The sequence below is a fragment of the Chaetomium strumarium genome (assembly GCF_033439665.1).
Source record: "Chaetomium strumarium strain CBS 333.67 chromosome Unknown B0T15scaffold_2, whole genome shotgun sequence".
Taxonomy (NCBI): domain Eukaryota; kingdom Fungi; phylum Ascomycota; class Sordariomycetes; order Sordariales; family Chaetomiaceae; genus Chaetomium; species Chaetomium strumarium.
Window position 1 is genome coordinate 2887596 of NW_026944430.1, and position 13898 is coordinate 2901493.

At 57.1% G+C, this 13898-nt stretch overlaps 4 protein-coding genes across 4 annotated transcripts; 1 reads left to right on the forward strand and 3 right to left on the reverse strand.

Annotated features, from left to right (window-relative positions):
* Positions 1-530: 530 nt before the first annotated feature.
* On the reverse strand, positions 531-4778 carry B0T15DRAFT_112991 (uncharacterized protein). The gene is made up of 4 exons (XM_062861524.1): positions 4432-4778; positions 1769-4363; positions 1527-1715; positions 531-1465 (listed from the first exon to the last, which is right to left on the reverse strand). The coding sequence occupies exons 1-4, from the start codon at positions 4606-4608 to the stop codon at positions 563-565; spliced, it is 3864 nt and encodes a 1287-aa protein (XP_062724398.1). The 5' UTR covers positions 4609-4778; the 3' UTR covers positions 531-562.
* Positions 4779-5879: 1101 nt separating this feature from the next.
* B0T15DRAFT_491190 (nucleotide-diphospho-sugar transferase) lies at positions 5880-8354 on the reverse strand (the record flags this gene model as incomplete). The annotated part of the gene is made up of 7 exons (XM_062866753.1): positions 5880-6278; positions 6355-7057; positions 7114-7289; positions 7344-7928; positions 7989-8095; positions 8160-8187; positions 8319-8354. The coding sequence occupies 7 exons, from the start codon at positions 8352-8354 to the stop codon at positions 5880-5882; spliced, it is 2034 nt and encodes a 677-aa protein (XP_062724399.1).
* A 2501-nt stretch (positions 8355-10855) lies between these two features.
* B0T15DRAFT_491191 (3-octaprenyl-4-hydroxybenzoate carboxy-lyase-domain-containing protein) lies at positions 10856-12130 on the reverse strand (the record flags this gene model as incomplete). Its single annotated transcript, XM_062866754.1, has 1 exon — positions 10856-12130. One exon carries the CDS (start codon positions 12128-12130, stop codon positions 10856-10858), a length of 1275 nt encoding a protein of 424 aa, XP_062724400.1.
* Positions 12131-12903: 773 nt separating this feature from the next.
* Positions 12904-13368, forward strand: B0T15DRAFT_491192 (uncharacterized protein; the record flags this gene model as incomplete). Its single annotated transcript, XM_062866755.1, has 2 exons — positions 12904-13176; positions 13240-13368. The coding sequence occupies 2 exons, from the start codon at positions 12904-12906 to the stop codon at positions 13366-13368; spliced, it is 402 nt and encodes a 133-aa protein (XP_062724401.1).
* Between the last annotated feature and the right edge of the window lie 530 nt (positions 13369-13898).

Below are 13898 nucleotides of genomic sequence, written 5' to 3' on the forward strand. Positions count from 1 at the left end.
AGCATCACCCATCGCATCCCTCAAACAAGGTATACTCATGCATTTCTGATATGCATGTATCCTATTCGCATACAAACACGCTGCAGCTCCTGTGGTCAGCTCCCCAAGCTGCCAACTAGTCAGCAAACCTTGTCCAAGGCCCCGAAGGCATCGTCCTCTTCCCTCTCTGCCAAGGTGACCATGATACTCTGGAATTCCCAATGCTATGCCCCATGCAATTGAATCCCAGAACTTTCCATACCCGTCTCCGAGCGCCGTCGCGCCTATAACCAGGCGAACATACAGAGAGAAAAAGGAGGAGCGGAAGTTGGAAAGATGCAAGAAAAACCGCGATGAACATGCGGTCAAGGGCCGCGTGCGGACCCCTATAGACTTGCTGCCGCTATTCCCGCCGGCCATGCTGAGTCCGACGAGCCGGCCGCTCCCGGGCCGCGCGCCTCCTCCTGCGAGGGGTCGGCGTCCCGGGACTGCTGCTCGGCAACGAGTACACGTCCCCTGAGCTGGGTGTCGTTTCTGTGCTCGAGCCGGGCGACACACTGTTGCTGGCACCCCTTCGGTGCTCCTAATCCCGGAGGTGATTCCAGCGGCCACCATTGTTGCTGACAGCATAGGGGAAGAAGCTCGAGGCCAGGTTCGGCATGCCCGGCGCAGCGGCACCGGTGGGCCCGTCCGAACTGATGAGCGGCGCGGGGCTGGTGCCTCGGCTGCCTGCACCCCCGATAACACGGCCCGGCCGGGGACTCATGACGCCCAGCCGTGGACTGCGAGGAACGCTACCCTGTCGTGTCTCACGGCGGCCGTTTCTGATGACCTTCAGTTCTTCCTTGGCGCGTTCCAACTCACGCTCGCGGTCGTCCAGCATCGCTCGCAGCTCGTCAACTTGCCGGTTGACCTCGGCCATCTCGTTCTGCGCCTGGATTTGGTGGATCTTGAGCAGATTCTCACCGGCCCGTCTCTCGAGTTCGCCAATCTTGCTCCTCAACTCCTGGGTCTCCCTGTTGAGCTCGGAATGCGCGTGGGAAGCATCCTGGTACGCCTTGCGGCTGTATTCAGCCTCCTTTTCGGCTAGCCGGACCTTCTTCTCCAGCTTCTCTACTGTAGCGACGGCTTCCGCACGCTGGATCTCGGCCTGAGCGAGCTTCGCGACTTCGGGGACGCTGGACTTCTCCAGCATGGCGTTGGTTTCCGCAACCTTTGACTCTAAGAGCTTGTTCTTCTCTTTTAGGGCCTCTATCTCAGCCTTCTGAGCCTCGAAACGTTCCGTCGCGGCATTTGCCTTGTCGACAGCCGCCTTGCACTCCTTTTCGAAGTTCGCTCGATCCCGAATAGCATCCTTAAACTTCGGCTGGAGCGACTGGACGGTTCGCACGTGAGATTGGAGCTGTGACTCGAGACTCGAGACTTGTTCCCGCAGCTTTGCCTCTACGGTACTTTGTGTCGTGAGGCGGCCTTCCAGCTCAGCGATCTAACCATTGGTGATGTCAGCATTGAGACCTGGGTACTGCAGAGCGATCTTTTTTCCTTACCCTTTCTGCCATTCGCTCGAGTTGTTCTACAGGCACTTGAATGACTTGCGTAGTCTTGCCATCAACCGGATGGATATCGAGGGTCATCTTGAGCAGGTCACTCATCCGTGCCGGTGTCGTGTTCCGGGAAGGTTGTTGTGACTCCAAGAGAAGCTTTGGACGTTTCGGGATCCCCTCTGCGGCATGGTCCTTCAACCACATTGTCAGTACGCTATTCTAATCCGATATCACAAGGGCCTTACCAGATGACGTTTCCGAGACACGGAACCGGTCAAAACATCTGCCTGATGGGTGTGTTCCTGAAAGTCTTGTGTGCGCTCTTGCGAACTCAGCCAGATCTCAAAAATATCAGCAGGCAGTGGGTGAGGCTCCCAGTCCAGGCCATTCTCGGGGTTTCTCAAAAAGTCGGCAAAAGTTTTGGCCGCTTCGTGCGGCTCGGGGTACCGCCTTACTGCCGGATCTCTCAGATACTTCACTGCGGCGGCAGTTGCCAGGTTGAGCGCATTCTTCCTTTCCAAGACATCCAGATCTTGCTCGACCTCGAGGAGTTGCTGATCGATATGCTCCAGCGAATACGTGGCGACCAGCGAAAGAACAATGGGTGCCATACTCTCATAGGCCAATGTTGCTGGGAGCTCAACGGATCTAGCAGCCTGGTCAAATGCGATTACGACATCAACCCCTCCCTGTACTTTGGAAAGGTCCTGACCCGCCACGGCCAAAATGACCGACGCTCCATCTGTAGGCTGTCCCGAGCCCTCGTTCCCTAAGATGGAGTACGTGAGATTCGCGGCCGAGACGACCGCTTCGATGTAGTCAAAGACGCGGCCGGGCTGAGAAAGAATCAGGGCACGGGCGTTGATATCCCACAATCCGCTTAAAAATTCGTAGACGAACGAGAACTTGCTGTTTGAGTTCGTAGCATGCTTCATCATGTCGTCCTTGTTCAATTGCGGAAGGGAGTCATCGTACGCAGGGAGATCGCAGAGATTCAGCAGCCGCTCGAAAATAGCGTCCATCTTCGCCACCAGCGAGGCATCGGGAACGCTCGAGTCTGAGTTGGCAAAGATGTCGCCAAATTTGATCATAGTCGCCCTATTGACCTTGATGGCATCGAGGTAGATGGCCCGGGTGTTCGCAGCCATTGGCAGGGTCACGGTGAAATGCCTACCAAGGCTATCGTCTTCTTGCTCGTCGCCGTCGACATCCGGGCGCACTTGAGGGGGTTCGACGCCGGCGGAGATGGGGCTGACACGCTCTTGACCGGTAGTGAAGAGTTGCGGGGCCTCTGTCGATACACCATCGTCAGGGCCTGATATGTGTTCAATCGAGGTAGTCAAGTCCGCCGGTGCTACCGTGGCTGGTGGGTGTTCAAACGCTATGCTGTGACCACCCATGACAACGTTTTCATCGTGGATGCTGATATTTGTTCCAACGGCCTGGTTTAGATCTCCAGCTGCTGATGGAGGTTGTTCCCGAGCTGGAAAGCCTGCTGGGGACGGGCAGATAGGGTCATCTGATTTAGAATCTGTGGATGTAGCTAGGTCAGGGGCTGTGCCAAGCATCTCCGCCTGTAATTGGCGTATCATGTCGACCGCGGAGAGCGGAGTGTGCATCGTGGAGCTGTCCATCTTCTGATTTTGCGGAGTGGACAGAAGAGGTGCGTTATTTCTCTTCGGCGCCGGGGTCGAAAGACGTGAAGAAGTGCTCTCCGGACGGTTGAACCCCAACTCCTCACCCTCTCTTCCCCGTGGACTGCGCTCGCCTGGGTTGGAATGTCGATCAGTTGACCTTCCCCTAGGCGCCTTTTGGACGGTGTCGGGAATGGTTTGTTCGCCTGGGGATCCGACGACCACAGAGACTTGGGTGAGAAAACCCCCCGGGTTACTCTCAGGCAAGAGAATCCTTTGAGCAGCTTGAGAATGAGAGTGAGACTCCCGTACGCTGGGGAGAGAATGACTTCCAGGCACAGTCAAGTCTTCCGGGCTCTGTTCTTGCTCCTTGTGAGGGTCTCCGGTCTGGGTCTCGTTGCTCAAAAGTACTTCTCCCGTATGGGAAGACTCGAGCTCGCCCAAGGAAACCGGTGGCTCGTACTCTGGCTGGGTAAGGAAGCCTTCGCCCCAAGAACTCTCTTCCGGCTGCTCTAGCGTGGAGCTCGGTGCGCAAAGACCGGTGGAATGTGCTGAATCGTGATCTACTGCTTCAGGTTGGCGAGACGGTATGTCCAAGTCGGAGCGACTTGTCTGGACCTCCTTGTCTGAGGCCGGCCGTTCCTGGTCCAATTCCTCCTGTGCAGCACCAACGTCAATAAGATCGGTAGTGGGTCCAGCCGTAGATTGTGTGTGCAAAGAATCGGAACCTTGGGAATCGGGAATCGTCCTCTGGCTGATTCGGCCACCGGCTTGTAGGTTGTCCTCGCCGTTCTGGGCAGTGACATACGAGGAATTCGCTTGCAACGATGGCGCGGATTTGGGCAAGCTGACTATTCGATACTCTGACCTGTTGAAATCAGGGACGGCTGGGATCTCGCAGATAATCTCACTTGTCTTCCGCGGAATCGACTGCACCGACGCCCAGCTGCCTTCACCGGCGCCGCCTGTGTCGGGACTGGATGTGTAGCCCGAGTCAACGGACTCCCTGGATCGTTTCTGCGGGCTCTCCTCTCCTTCAGTCGCCGGGAGACTCCTGCGACGCTTTGCTCTTTCGCTTGTGGTTAGCACAGGTTGAGGGTCGCTTTCGGTGGCGCCACTGGAACTCTCAGGCTCGAGGCCTTGTCGTCGGCGCTTCTCTCTCTCCCAATCGGCAACTGCGACTGCTGATACGTATTCTGCTGGCTCCTGTCGAGGGGCAACAATGCGATTAGGCGGAGGCAAGGTGGCTACAACAGCAGGGCAGGAACACATACCCAACTGGGCGGGTAGGGCTCGCCGGTGATGGGATTATCTGCCCAATCGATTTTGTAGTGTAATTTGCCCTTGAAAACCTTCTCGTCGATGATGTCCCGAACTTCGTATACGGGCGACTCTCGGGCTGCCGATTTTCGGCGTTTTGACTTGGTCGATTTCGAGGCCCGAGATGGCATTGACGCGGCGTCCGCTGCAGATGGGAAAGTGACCGTGCCGTGCCCGGAAAACTGCCCCGCAGGCTATACAGCCCTTCCAGCAGTCAGAGTGGCGAGCGCGCGGGAAACGCAACGGTCCGGGCGCGCTTCGAGCTTGAGGGTCGGCTCTTGGGCGAGCGATGTTAGCCTCGAGTTTCCCTTTGTAGCCGGAAGCACTGACACTGGCTCGGCCTCGCATGAGTCGCATCACCCCACCAACGCAACTTACCGCCAATTGATTGGCCAGCCTGCTGTTTAAGAAGTCGCGAAACGGCTAATAAGGGGCGGGCGACACTCAGCCTTGTGAAACAAGCTTCTCTCAGACCAAACTGAACTGCTGGGATTGGCGGGATGCGCAAAGGTAGTGTAATTCTTATGATGGAAGTCCGACCGGACGACGAGTAAGTCGTAGTTTGATAGTTCAACCTAAGAAATCAGTGGAGCTGATGTTTCGCATTGTCTCAAATCCCAAGCATATTTTTCGCGGTGGGAGGAAACCACAAGTTACACAGTTTCTGCGCACTCTTATTCAGAGGCAAGAACAATAGTAACTCCCCGCTTTGAGTGAACTCTCGATGGGGGCTCTTCCGTTCGCCTATCGTTCTACCTCGCAAGCGATTGTTGTAGTTGGTCCGCCCTTGAGTGATTCAATTCTCGGAGTGGCAGAGGACGTGGAACGCAGCAGCGCCTGCCGTATACATGGCATAAATCACAACCAAAGATCTCAGTGTGTTAGGGTAGAGATCAGTTGACATTCACCAGGCCATTACCCTAAGCATACTCGCTCCTGCTTTTCACCTGCCGGGCTTGAATACCTCATTCATTCACCACAGGCATATAACTACTCTCCCAAGGCATAGCCTCCCTTCCATCGAGAACCAAAAAACCGTTCGATCTACGTAATCTGATGCATTGCCAATCTAAATGCCTCAAGTGTGCGATGCTCGATGCAAACGGAAAGAAAACTTGCCGAGAAAGCGGGACAGAACGACGAATGAATCGTCCTCGGCATGCCGTTCAAAACAGAATGCCACGATTCAAAGCCAAAGAACCTCCAGTCGACCCTCTCCGTCAAGGGGCACATCAATATTTCCTTCGCTTTGCTTCGTGAACTGTAATCTGCCCCCTGCCAACCCCTACGACCCAGTCTCCGAGTCTTTCTCACACTTTCCTTCCCGTAAAGCTAGGTACAAGCTGAGGAAGAATATCAAACAACTGTGCCATGGCGCACCGCTATAGCACACCGCGTGAAACTAGGTTTCGAGGATATCCTTCTCCTCCTCCGTCGGCAACGCGGGTGTCGTATGAGTGGGAATGTCTTCGCCTTTCTCGAATGCGAGGCCGGGGCCCTGATAACTCGCGACGTCCCGGGGCTCAGTCGCCGTGGTCGCAACCTGCCGTGACGGAACAACATCAGGGGCAGTTTCCAAGATCTTATTGACAGGACTTGCCGTTGTGTGTGGTTTGACCGGCTTGGGGCTGACCACAGGTACCTGAGGAGCAACATAGGTCGGAGACCGGGCGTCATCGGATCCGAAGGGCAGGGGGCGAGAGGGGAGCTCTCGATCTGCCTGAGCCGTTCCGTCACCCAGCCTTTGGAGCAGCACCTCAGACTGCTCCCTGGCCAGCTTCTGCAGCTGGGCCGCAGGATCCTTGTGGTAGTGAAGGACGTTAGCCAAATCACAGAGAGAGTCTGCAGGATCTCACCGGGGTTCCATGCACACATACCCATTCAGACTGCGCGGGCACCCCTTCGGCGGCCGGCAGCTGTTCGTCGTCATTCTGGGCGCTCCCGCCGGAGCTGGTGGCGGAGCCATTACTGCCCCAGCGTCTCGGCCTCCGAACCGGCGCGGGAGTGACCGGCAGGCTCGGCCGTTCGTCCTCGCCGGGGAAGTCGGTGACCTTGGAGCCTCGCCTCGACCCGTCCAAGTCCAAGCTCTCGGGAAGGGTCTTTCCGCCACCCGAGGCCGTATTTCGGCTGCGCGTACGGCGATGCTTCTGAATCGTGTCGACGTACCGGTTGATTTCGGGCACGGTATCCCAAGCATTAGTCCGCGGGAATGAGGACCAGATGCCCGAGGGAGCCGAGAGCGCAGTACGGGAGGTCGGACCTGGTGGCGTCTCTTGCTCGGCTGACGCGCCGAAATCACGCGAGTCTGTCGACGTCGTGGGCTTCTCAGGGGCGCTGGGTGCCCGCTCGGAGTGCGGAAAGACCCGAGTCGGCTGCGGCTTGTGAGTCTCCCAAGGGAAAATCGGCTTGGGCCTCTCAGTGAGGTGCGCCGGAGGCTCATTTGGCACTTGGTACCACATGTTCTTAGGAGGGCTTGGATAGCGCTCCGGAGGAACGAATGGAGCAGGGTCCGATGACATTTCGTACTGCGTGTGGGGGAAGTTCATCGCTTCAGGCTTGGAGCCCGACGGCGGGGAGTGTCTGACACGTCTAGTTAGCTTTCAGGTGCTGCTTGCACTGTTGACGCAACGACCAACCGTTGAGCATCCCAGCTTGGCGCCGTCTCATGGTGAAGCTGGGGCTGGGGCTTGCGCTCCGAATGCGACGAACTTGCAGGTTCGCCGACAGGGACTACGTAACTGATCGTCGGTTGGTATTCGCCCTTTACGAAATACTGCACAATCTCTGGAGCAGTTCTCTCCCCTGGTTTTGTCTACAGGAACAAGATCAGCAGTAACTCTTCGTCAAGCCTGTGCGTTCGACGTACCTCGTTTCGGTAGTGTCGGTCATAGACAGCCCACCACCTGCCAACCATCTGGTCGAACGGTGAGCCCCCGGCGGTCCTGTCTCTGCCCTGTATCCACGGTTTGTCTGGGCCAATGAAGTGTACCATGCTTATGCTCGATTGAAAGTGGCTGTAGGCGGGTAGGTACTGGTAGTGAGCCGAAGGGGTGACGTTGTAGCTGAAACTGAGGCGGTTGAAGTTGTCCTTGTAATACATATTCAGGAGGCCCTGGTCGGCCCCGTCAAACGAGATGCCCCTCTGGGCCATGGCCATCATTGCGTAGTAGTCGCCCATGTTCGGGGTCAAGACCATGAGACCAGTGTTGAACAGATCCGGCCAGCCAATGTCGGGTGCCGCCGAGAAGGCATGGTCAAGGTTGAAGAGCTCATCGGGCGCTCGGAAGGCCACGATGTCGGCATCCACATAGACGATCTTGCGGAACTGTGTCTGCTTCCATAGGTTGATCTTGGTGAAGGCCGAGTGCAAGTCCGGGCGGTTCATGAGATCAAGATTTGCAGGATGCTCATTTTGGATACGGGGGACCGGAATGATGTAGTCATACACAGTCTGGGGAGAGTTGTCAGTTGGACGCCCCGGGTGAGCTGGTGAATTGCCGAGTGAGCTTACCCTAAGCTGCGTAACCACATTGGCGGACACCGTGTCGAGGGTGACCAGGATCGCCAACTTTTTGGTGGTGCCACCATCGCGGAGTGAGTGTGCTAGCACAAGGGCACCTAAAGTGGGCTATGTCAGCAACCATGTCTGCGACATGTCTAGCAACCGGTAATTCGAACTCACCGGGAAGATAGGTGTCTGTCAGAAGAAGCTATTCATGGATCTGTTTAGCATTCTCGTGCGATCCAGGGTTGAGGCGCAGGGTTGGGAGCTCCCGTCGTGGTCTGACATCCAAGGGCGACGCGGCAGCCCATGTCAAGGTTATTAGGCACTCGCACTTACACTCGCATACACATCCTCTCCCCCTTGTTCGGCCATTATGTCGGTGTACAGAAACAGTTCTGCACTGGTGTCGTCGGAGCAAAGCCACGCAGAAGAACGCAGAGGGGGGAGGCACTGAGATGCTCAGATGAGATTCCGGCAGAGCCAAGGCAAGGGGAATCTGAGTCTAGGAAGGAACAATCAACAGAAGGGAGAAGCTGGCAAGCAGGGGACTGGCAAGGTAAAGTAACGTGGAGGAATCGATGCCCGAAATGAAAGAAGTTTGTGCCGCCCGCTAATCAACGCATGGCTGCCCATTGAACGTGACCCTGGTCGCAGCTCATCACTGTTTACACTGCACAGGTCCGTATCAGAAAAGAGCCATCGAACTTTTCCATGTAACGATAATCGCGAAGTGCAGGGTTTGTACAACAGGAGCCAATTGCAAGAAAGCGGGAGCACCCAGAATCCAGATCGAGTTCCCTGCGGCGACACCTCCCGTGTGTCCGTCCCTGCTCGCAGCATGCAAGACGGGGACCTCACAATCAGACTAGGTACGCATGCAGCCGAACGTAACTCGTAGGGTGCAGTGTCACAAGAGCATTGCCATGTGAGCGTCCATCGTGAAATGGCCGGCTTTGTGCAGGTTGTTTTGCAAGGCGCTCCTCTGCCGCTCTGCTAGAGGGTACTAGAAGTGAGACGGAGAGCTTAACTATCGTTTGCCAAGTTTCACCGCTAACGTAGGTCTCTCGAAGTGGTTATTTCACCTCAGACAGCCAAACAGGGCGTACCCACCACTGCGAAAGCCACAGATGGTCCTTGATGTGAGGCCCCGAAGCTAGCTGCCACGTCTACCTTCGTTATGTCCAGGGCCTCACTGCCTCATAACCTCCATGAGCCACTGCAGAAAGACACTGCGGGCAACAGATTGTCTACCGGAGCTTTGCAGACGCGCTGCCCCACAGTTGGGTAACCTGAGCGCCTCGGCCTAGGTAGTGGGGCCTCAGATGCGCAGGGGTGGGGCCATTGCATCATGCCTCATGTGGACCTGCTCCGTGATAGCCCAGCAAGCCCAGCAGTTAAGCCCACATGTTCCAGGTTCGGCGCAACGGCGTTCGTCTGTGTGCTTATCGATAAGACGCTGCCTTATATCTTGGCGCTTCCCAACCACCACCAACTGCATACCTACCTGAGGTACTGCGTACTTACACCTCATTGATACCACACAGTAACGTTGTGAGGACAGCTGCCTGATGTGACCACTCAATTTAGTGTTGCGGAGCGACTCGAGAATGGGGATTGTGACCCCAGGTTCACATCTCTGCCTCCGCCTTCGTAACAGGCCCGGTACCTCGGTATCATTAGATCCATTGCCGCGTTACGCCTGGCCGGAAGTTCAAGGAGTCAAGGACCACATCCTCCTGGCCACAGACTCGGGTTGCATCGCTGTGATCGGGCTCCAGTAGAAAAACGCTTCTCCCGTGTCCAGTTGGAGCCGTCTGGCAGGACTGGCATGCGTCGTGTCGTACCGGGCCAATACTGAGCCGCTGATCCCAGGGGAAGAGCCTGTATTGTTGCTGCCTCAATCGAGAGAAGCAGGCTCGTGTACGTGCTCAACTGCACTGCGCAGGCCGAGGACACACCATATCGTCGCCCTTCGAGGCCCGCAGAAGTGGTATTCCCGTGCTCTCATCCCTCGAAACAGATTACTTGAGCTTGGACCAGGATGCATCCGCCCTATCCTATCCGGATGTCGAACTGGTGTACTACGAGCTGGATCTGGGGGTTGGGCTATATAGCCCGGAAGTGGTCGGGCCCCGTTTATCCAATGTCCTCGCTCCTCTCCAAGTTTCCGGTGGGACATGACGACCCAGGCGGCGTGCTCGTGTGGGAGGAACTATCATATACCGGCACGTCAGCGAAGCGTCGTTCTACGCACCCGGACCTCGACGTCGAGGCGTTGTTGGGGATCCACAGCGGAGGGGTACAATCGTCTGCGGGGTGATGCATAAGCTGGAGAACAGTGCTGAGACGTTCTTCTTTCTACTGCAGATAGAAGATCTACTCGGTGTGCGGTAGCGCTGCAAGGAGCCGATTCCCGTTGTCGAGGTATGGACATCGAGGCCAGCGAGATCGTAGCATCCGAATCGCCGGGCACAGTTTCGGCTGTCTGGAGGACGAAGCTTACATTGTCCTGACGTCCGCTACCGATGCACTGGTCTTGAGTATCAAGGGAGAAGTCAAGCAAGTCAGCGGCTCGGGGTTTCTCACGTCGGTCAAGAGCCTTGTTATCCAATAGATCGGAGACGACAGTCTGGTTCAAGTCCATCCAGCTGCTGCCACAAACCAACGACAGATCGCTATCGCCTTGAGTTCAGGGCCGGATCGCGCGGCAGTTTGAGTTCAAGAGTAGGTTCAATGGCGCATATATTCAGGTCCGTCAATGTGTTTGGCGATATCGTTCTGATGGGATACTCTCTCAGTTTCCAGCTCTCTTTCCCTACACGGGTCAGGTATGCATAGATGTTCGATACCTAATCTGGGTAGTAGTGGTAACATTAATCACTCCGGGTCTCAAAGCCCATGGCCTCCCACTCGGCCCGAACCTTGTTCTTCACCTCCTGCGGGTAGCTCTCCTTGAAGCTCGCCGCCTCCCAGTTCTTGCCCGTGGTGAACTCGCTCTTGAGCAGGGCCCCGCTGACCACCTTGCCGCCGCGCGCAGGGCTGTGCCAGCTCTTGCTGTTGTACGGGATCAGCGGGAACGCGCGGACGTCGTCGAAGAAGGTCTCGTCGTCGCCGGGCCGGCACCGCGTAACAAAGGCCCACATGACATCGGCGCTGTAGTACACGTCGATGTCGTCGCCGACCAGGATCAGCCGGTGGATGGTGTAGCCGACCTTGGAGGTGTACACGAGGTCGCCGACCGTCCTGCGGAACGCGGCCGGGTCGGTGTAGCCCATGCGGCGCATCGCGGCCGTGTCGACCCGCAGCGCCACCCAGGTCGCCTGCGACTCGAAGGGCGAGAAGGCGTCGGTGATGGGCAGGCCGGTGTCCTGGCACAGCTGGCGGATCTCGGCCGCCGCGAGCGAGCTGATGAGTGTGTACGTCTCGTCGGTCAGCCGTCCGCAGGCCGAGACGGGCAGGATCGCGTCGTCGCGGTGCGTGATGCAGTGGACCGTGTACTTGGGCTGGTCGTGCATGTCACCCGGGAAGACGTAGCCGTGCATCTCGCCGAAGGGACCCTCGGGGGCATAGTCGGTCGTCGACAGCGTGCCCTCCAGTACGATCTCCGAGCTGGCGGGGACCAGAAGGTCGTTGGTCTCGCACTTGACCACGTCGAGCGCTGTCCCCGTCATGGCGCCGATGTAGTCGGCCTCGGTGACGCCGTCGGGCAGGGGCATGCTCGCGGCCATGATGGCAGCGGGCGGCACGCCGAAGGCCAGAGCCCACGGGACGTCCTGGACCCCTTCTTTCTTCCACATCTGCTGGATCTGCCAGATGTGCTGCGGCGCGACCACCAGCCCCACGAGGTGCTTCTTGTCGTGCACCATGGCCCGTGCGACGGACCAGTTGGTCCACTTGCCGTCGGGCGACTGCACGACGTGCATGCCGTAAGTCTGGATGTACTTGCCGCCGTCGCCCTGGTGGAGGAGCGGTGCCTTGTCGTCCCTCTCGTTCGACCGGCGGATGATGGCCGAGACCTCGAGGTTGGGGTCCTTCTCGTCGTTGATCTCGGCAATGTCCCCGTCTTCCTTGAGTGCCTCGACGAAGGACCGGAAGTTCAAGTGAGGCGCGTCTTGCGGTGAGCTGTGCTGAGCACTGGCATGGTACATCGGCCAGGATGAGTAACTGCTGACCCCCCCTGCCTGATCGATTGCGGCTCTACGAGCTGTCGACGTCAGTCGAGAGAGCATTGCGTATAGTATTAGTCAAGTACTAAGTAAGGTTACAGAAGGAGGCGGAAGGTTACTAGTCGTCATCGATGTCATACGGTACGAAGGAGTGGACCAGCGGACGGCATCGCCTCTTATATGCCCCTGAATCCGGCTCTCCCCCCGGCTGGAGAACGCTCGCGATTATCTCGGCCTACATTCCGTGCCGCTGTCATCCGAGACTCGCATTGTATTATTCCTGATGCTTGTTTGGTTGATGTACACTCACCAGGAACGTATCCCGGTCAGCTCGGCTTCGGGATCGTTTTCGGGATCGGTATCGGTATAGGGGAAGCCAAATATCTCGAACCATACGGGCATCCACTATCATGTCAGTCTCGAAGAGTTGGAACGCAAGGAGATCTACTCGCCTCGCTACTCGGCCTTGCCGTTGTCATGCTCGAGTGAGCTGGCGTGTACTCCGTTCAATCCTATCGGCCTCGCGCTCGGGTCGCCCTTCACCGACGGATGCTAGTGCCTAGTGGACATCCACTTGATACAAATATAAAGCTTGAAGTCAAGCCAGTGCCTTTCAAACTTTTGATAGTATATGGAAATTGTTGGATAAGTGTCAGGTTCTATCTTCTGCGGTACCTTTTATATCCGCGCTCTTCAGCTTCACCTTTAATGCCTACCATTCCGCCCCCCGGAATCATATACAAGGCGCTACAAATATGACATTGACGGCGAGGCTAATCCCTCGTCTCTTCCTCTCAACAAGCCGACTTGGAAGACTCCGCCACAATTTACCATCAGCGTCCCTGCCGCCGTTCCGCCAAGCAACAAGCCAAAGAGGCATCTACTATACAAGCGCCCCTCTGCCTCCCATAAACAACAGCAGCAACAACAACAACAATAACAACACCTATAACAACCCCGTCCCCATCGTCCAGCGCAACCCGCGTATTATCGTCGGCGTGACCGGCGCAACAGGCACCATCTTCGCGGTGCGCCTGCTCGAGCTGCTCCGCTCACTCTCCGTCGAAACCCACCTGATCCTCTCCAAATAGGCACAGGCCACGCTCAAGTACGAGATGGACGGCAGCAACAGCATCACGCCGGTACAGCTAGCCTCATTCGCGACATGCCACTACGCGATCCGGGACCTGTCGGCGCCGCCCGCGAGCGGCTCCTTCTAGCATAACGGCATGATCGTAGTGCCCTGCTCCATAAAGACGCTGGCCGCTATATAGGCCGGGTACTACGACGACCTAATCGCGCGGTCGGCCGATGTGTCCCTCAAGGAGCCCGGCCGGCGGCTGAAGTAGGGCGGCTTGCTGGGTTGATATCGCCGCCGGCTCTGTTCCGGCCCTCTGCAGGCCTTCTTGGATCAAGCGCTGTAGTACCTTCAGCGCGTTGATATAGGCCAGCGTAAGAGACCTTTTGGTGGCGGTAGGTGCGTCGTCGTCCTGCGCCCGAGAAAGAAGCATATCAACCAGTCTCTTCTGTATGCTGCCGAGGCCGGGATTCCTGCTTGTTTCGCCCAGGATGGTCAGGAGGAGCACCGAGCTAACGGCCTTATAGATGCAGGTCCATATGCGGGTGGGATAAACACTGACTGCATCTAGGTCGAGAAAGCACTTGACCACTTATACAACCGCGTCTTTCCTAGCAGCAAAAAGATGCGAAAAGGAGGCATCTTGCTGGCTGACAGGCGGCGGCCACGGCA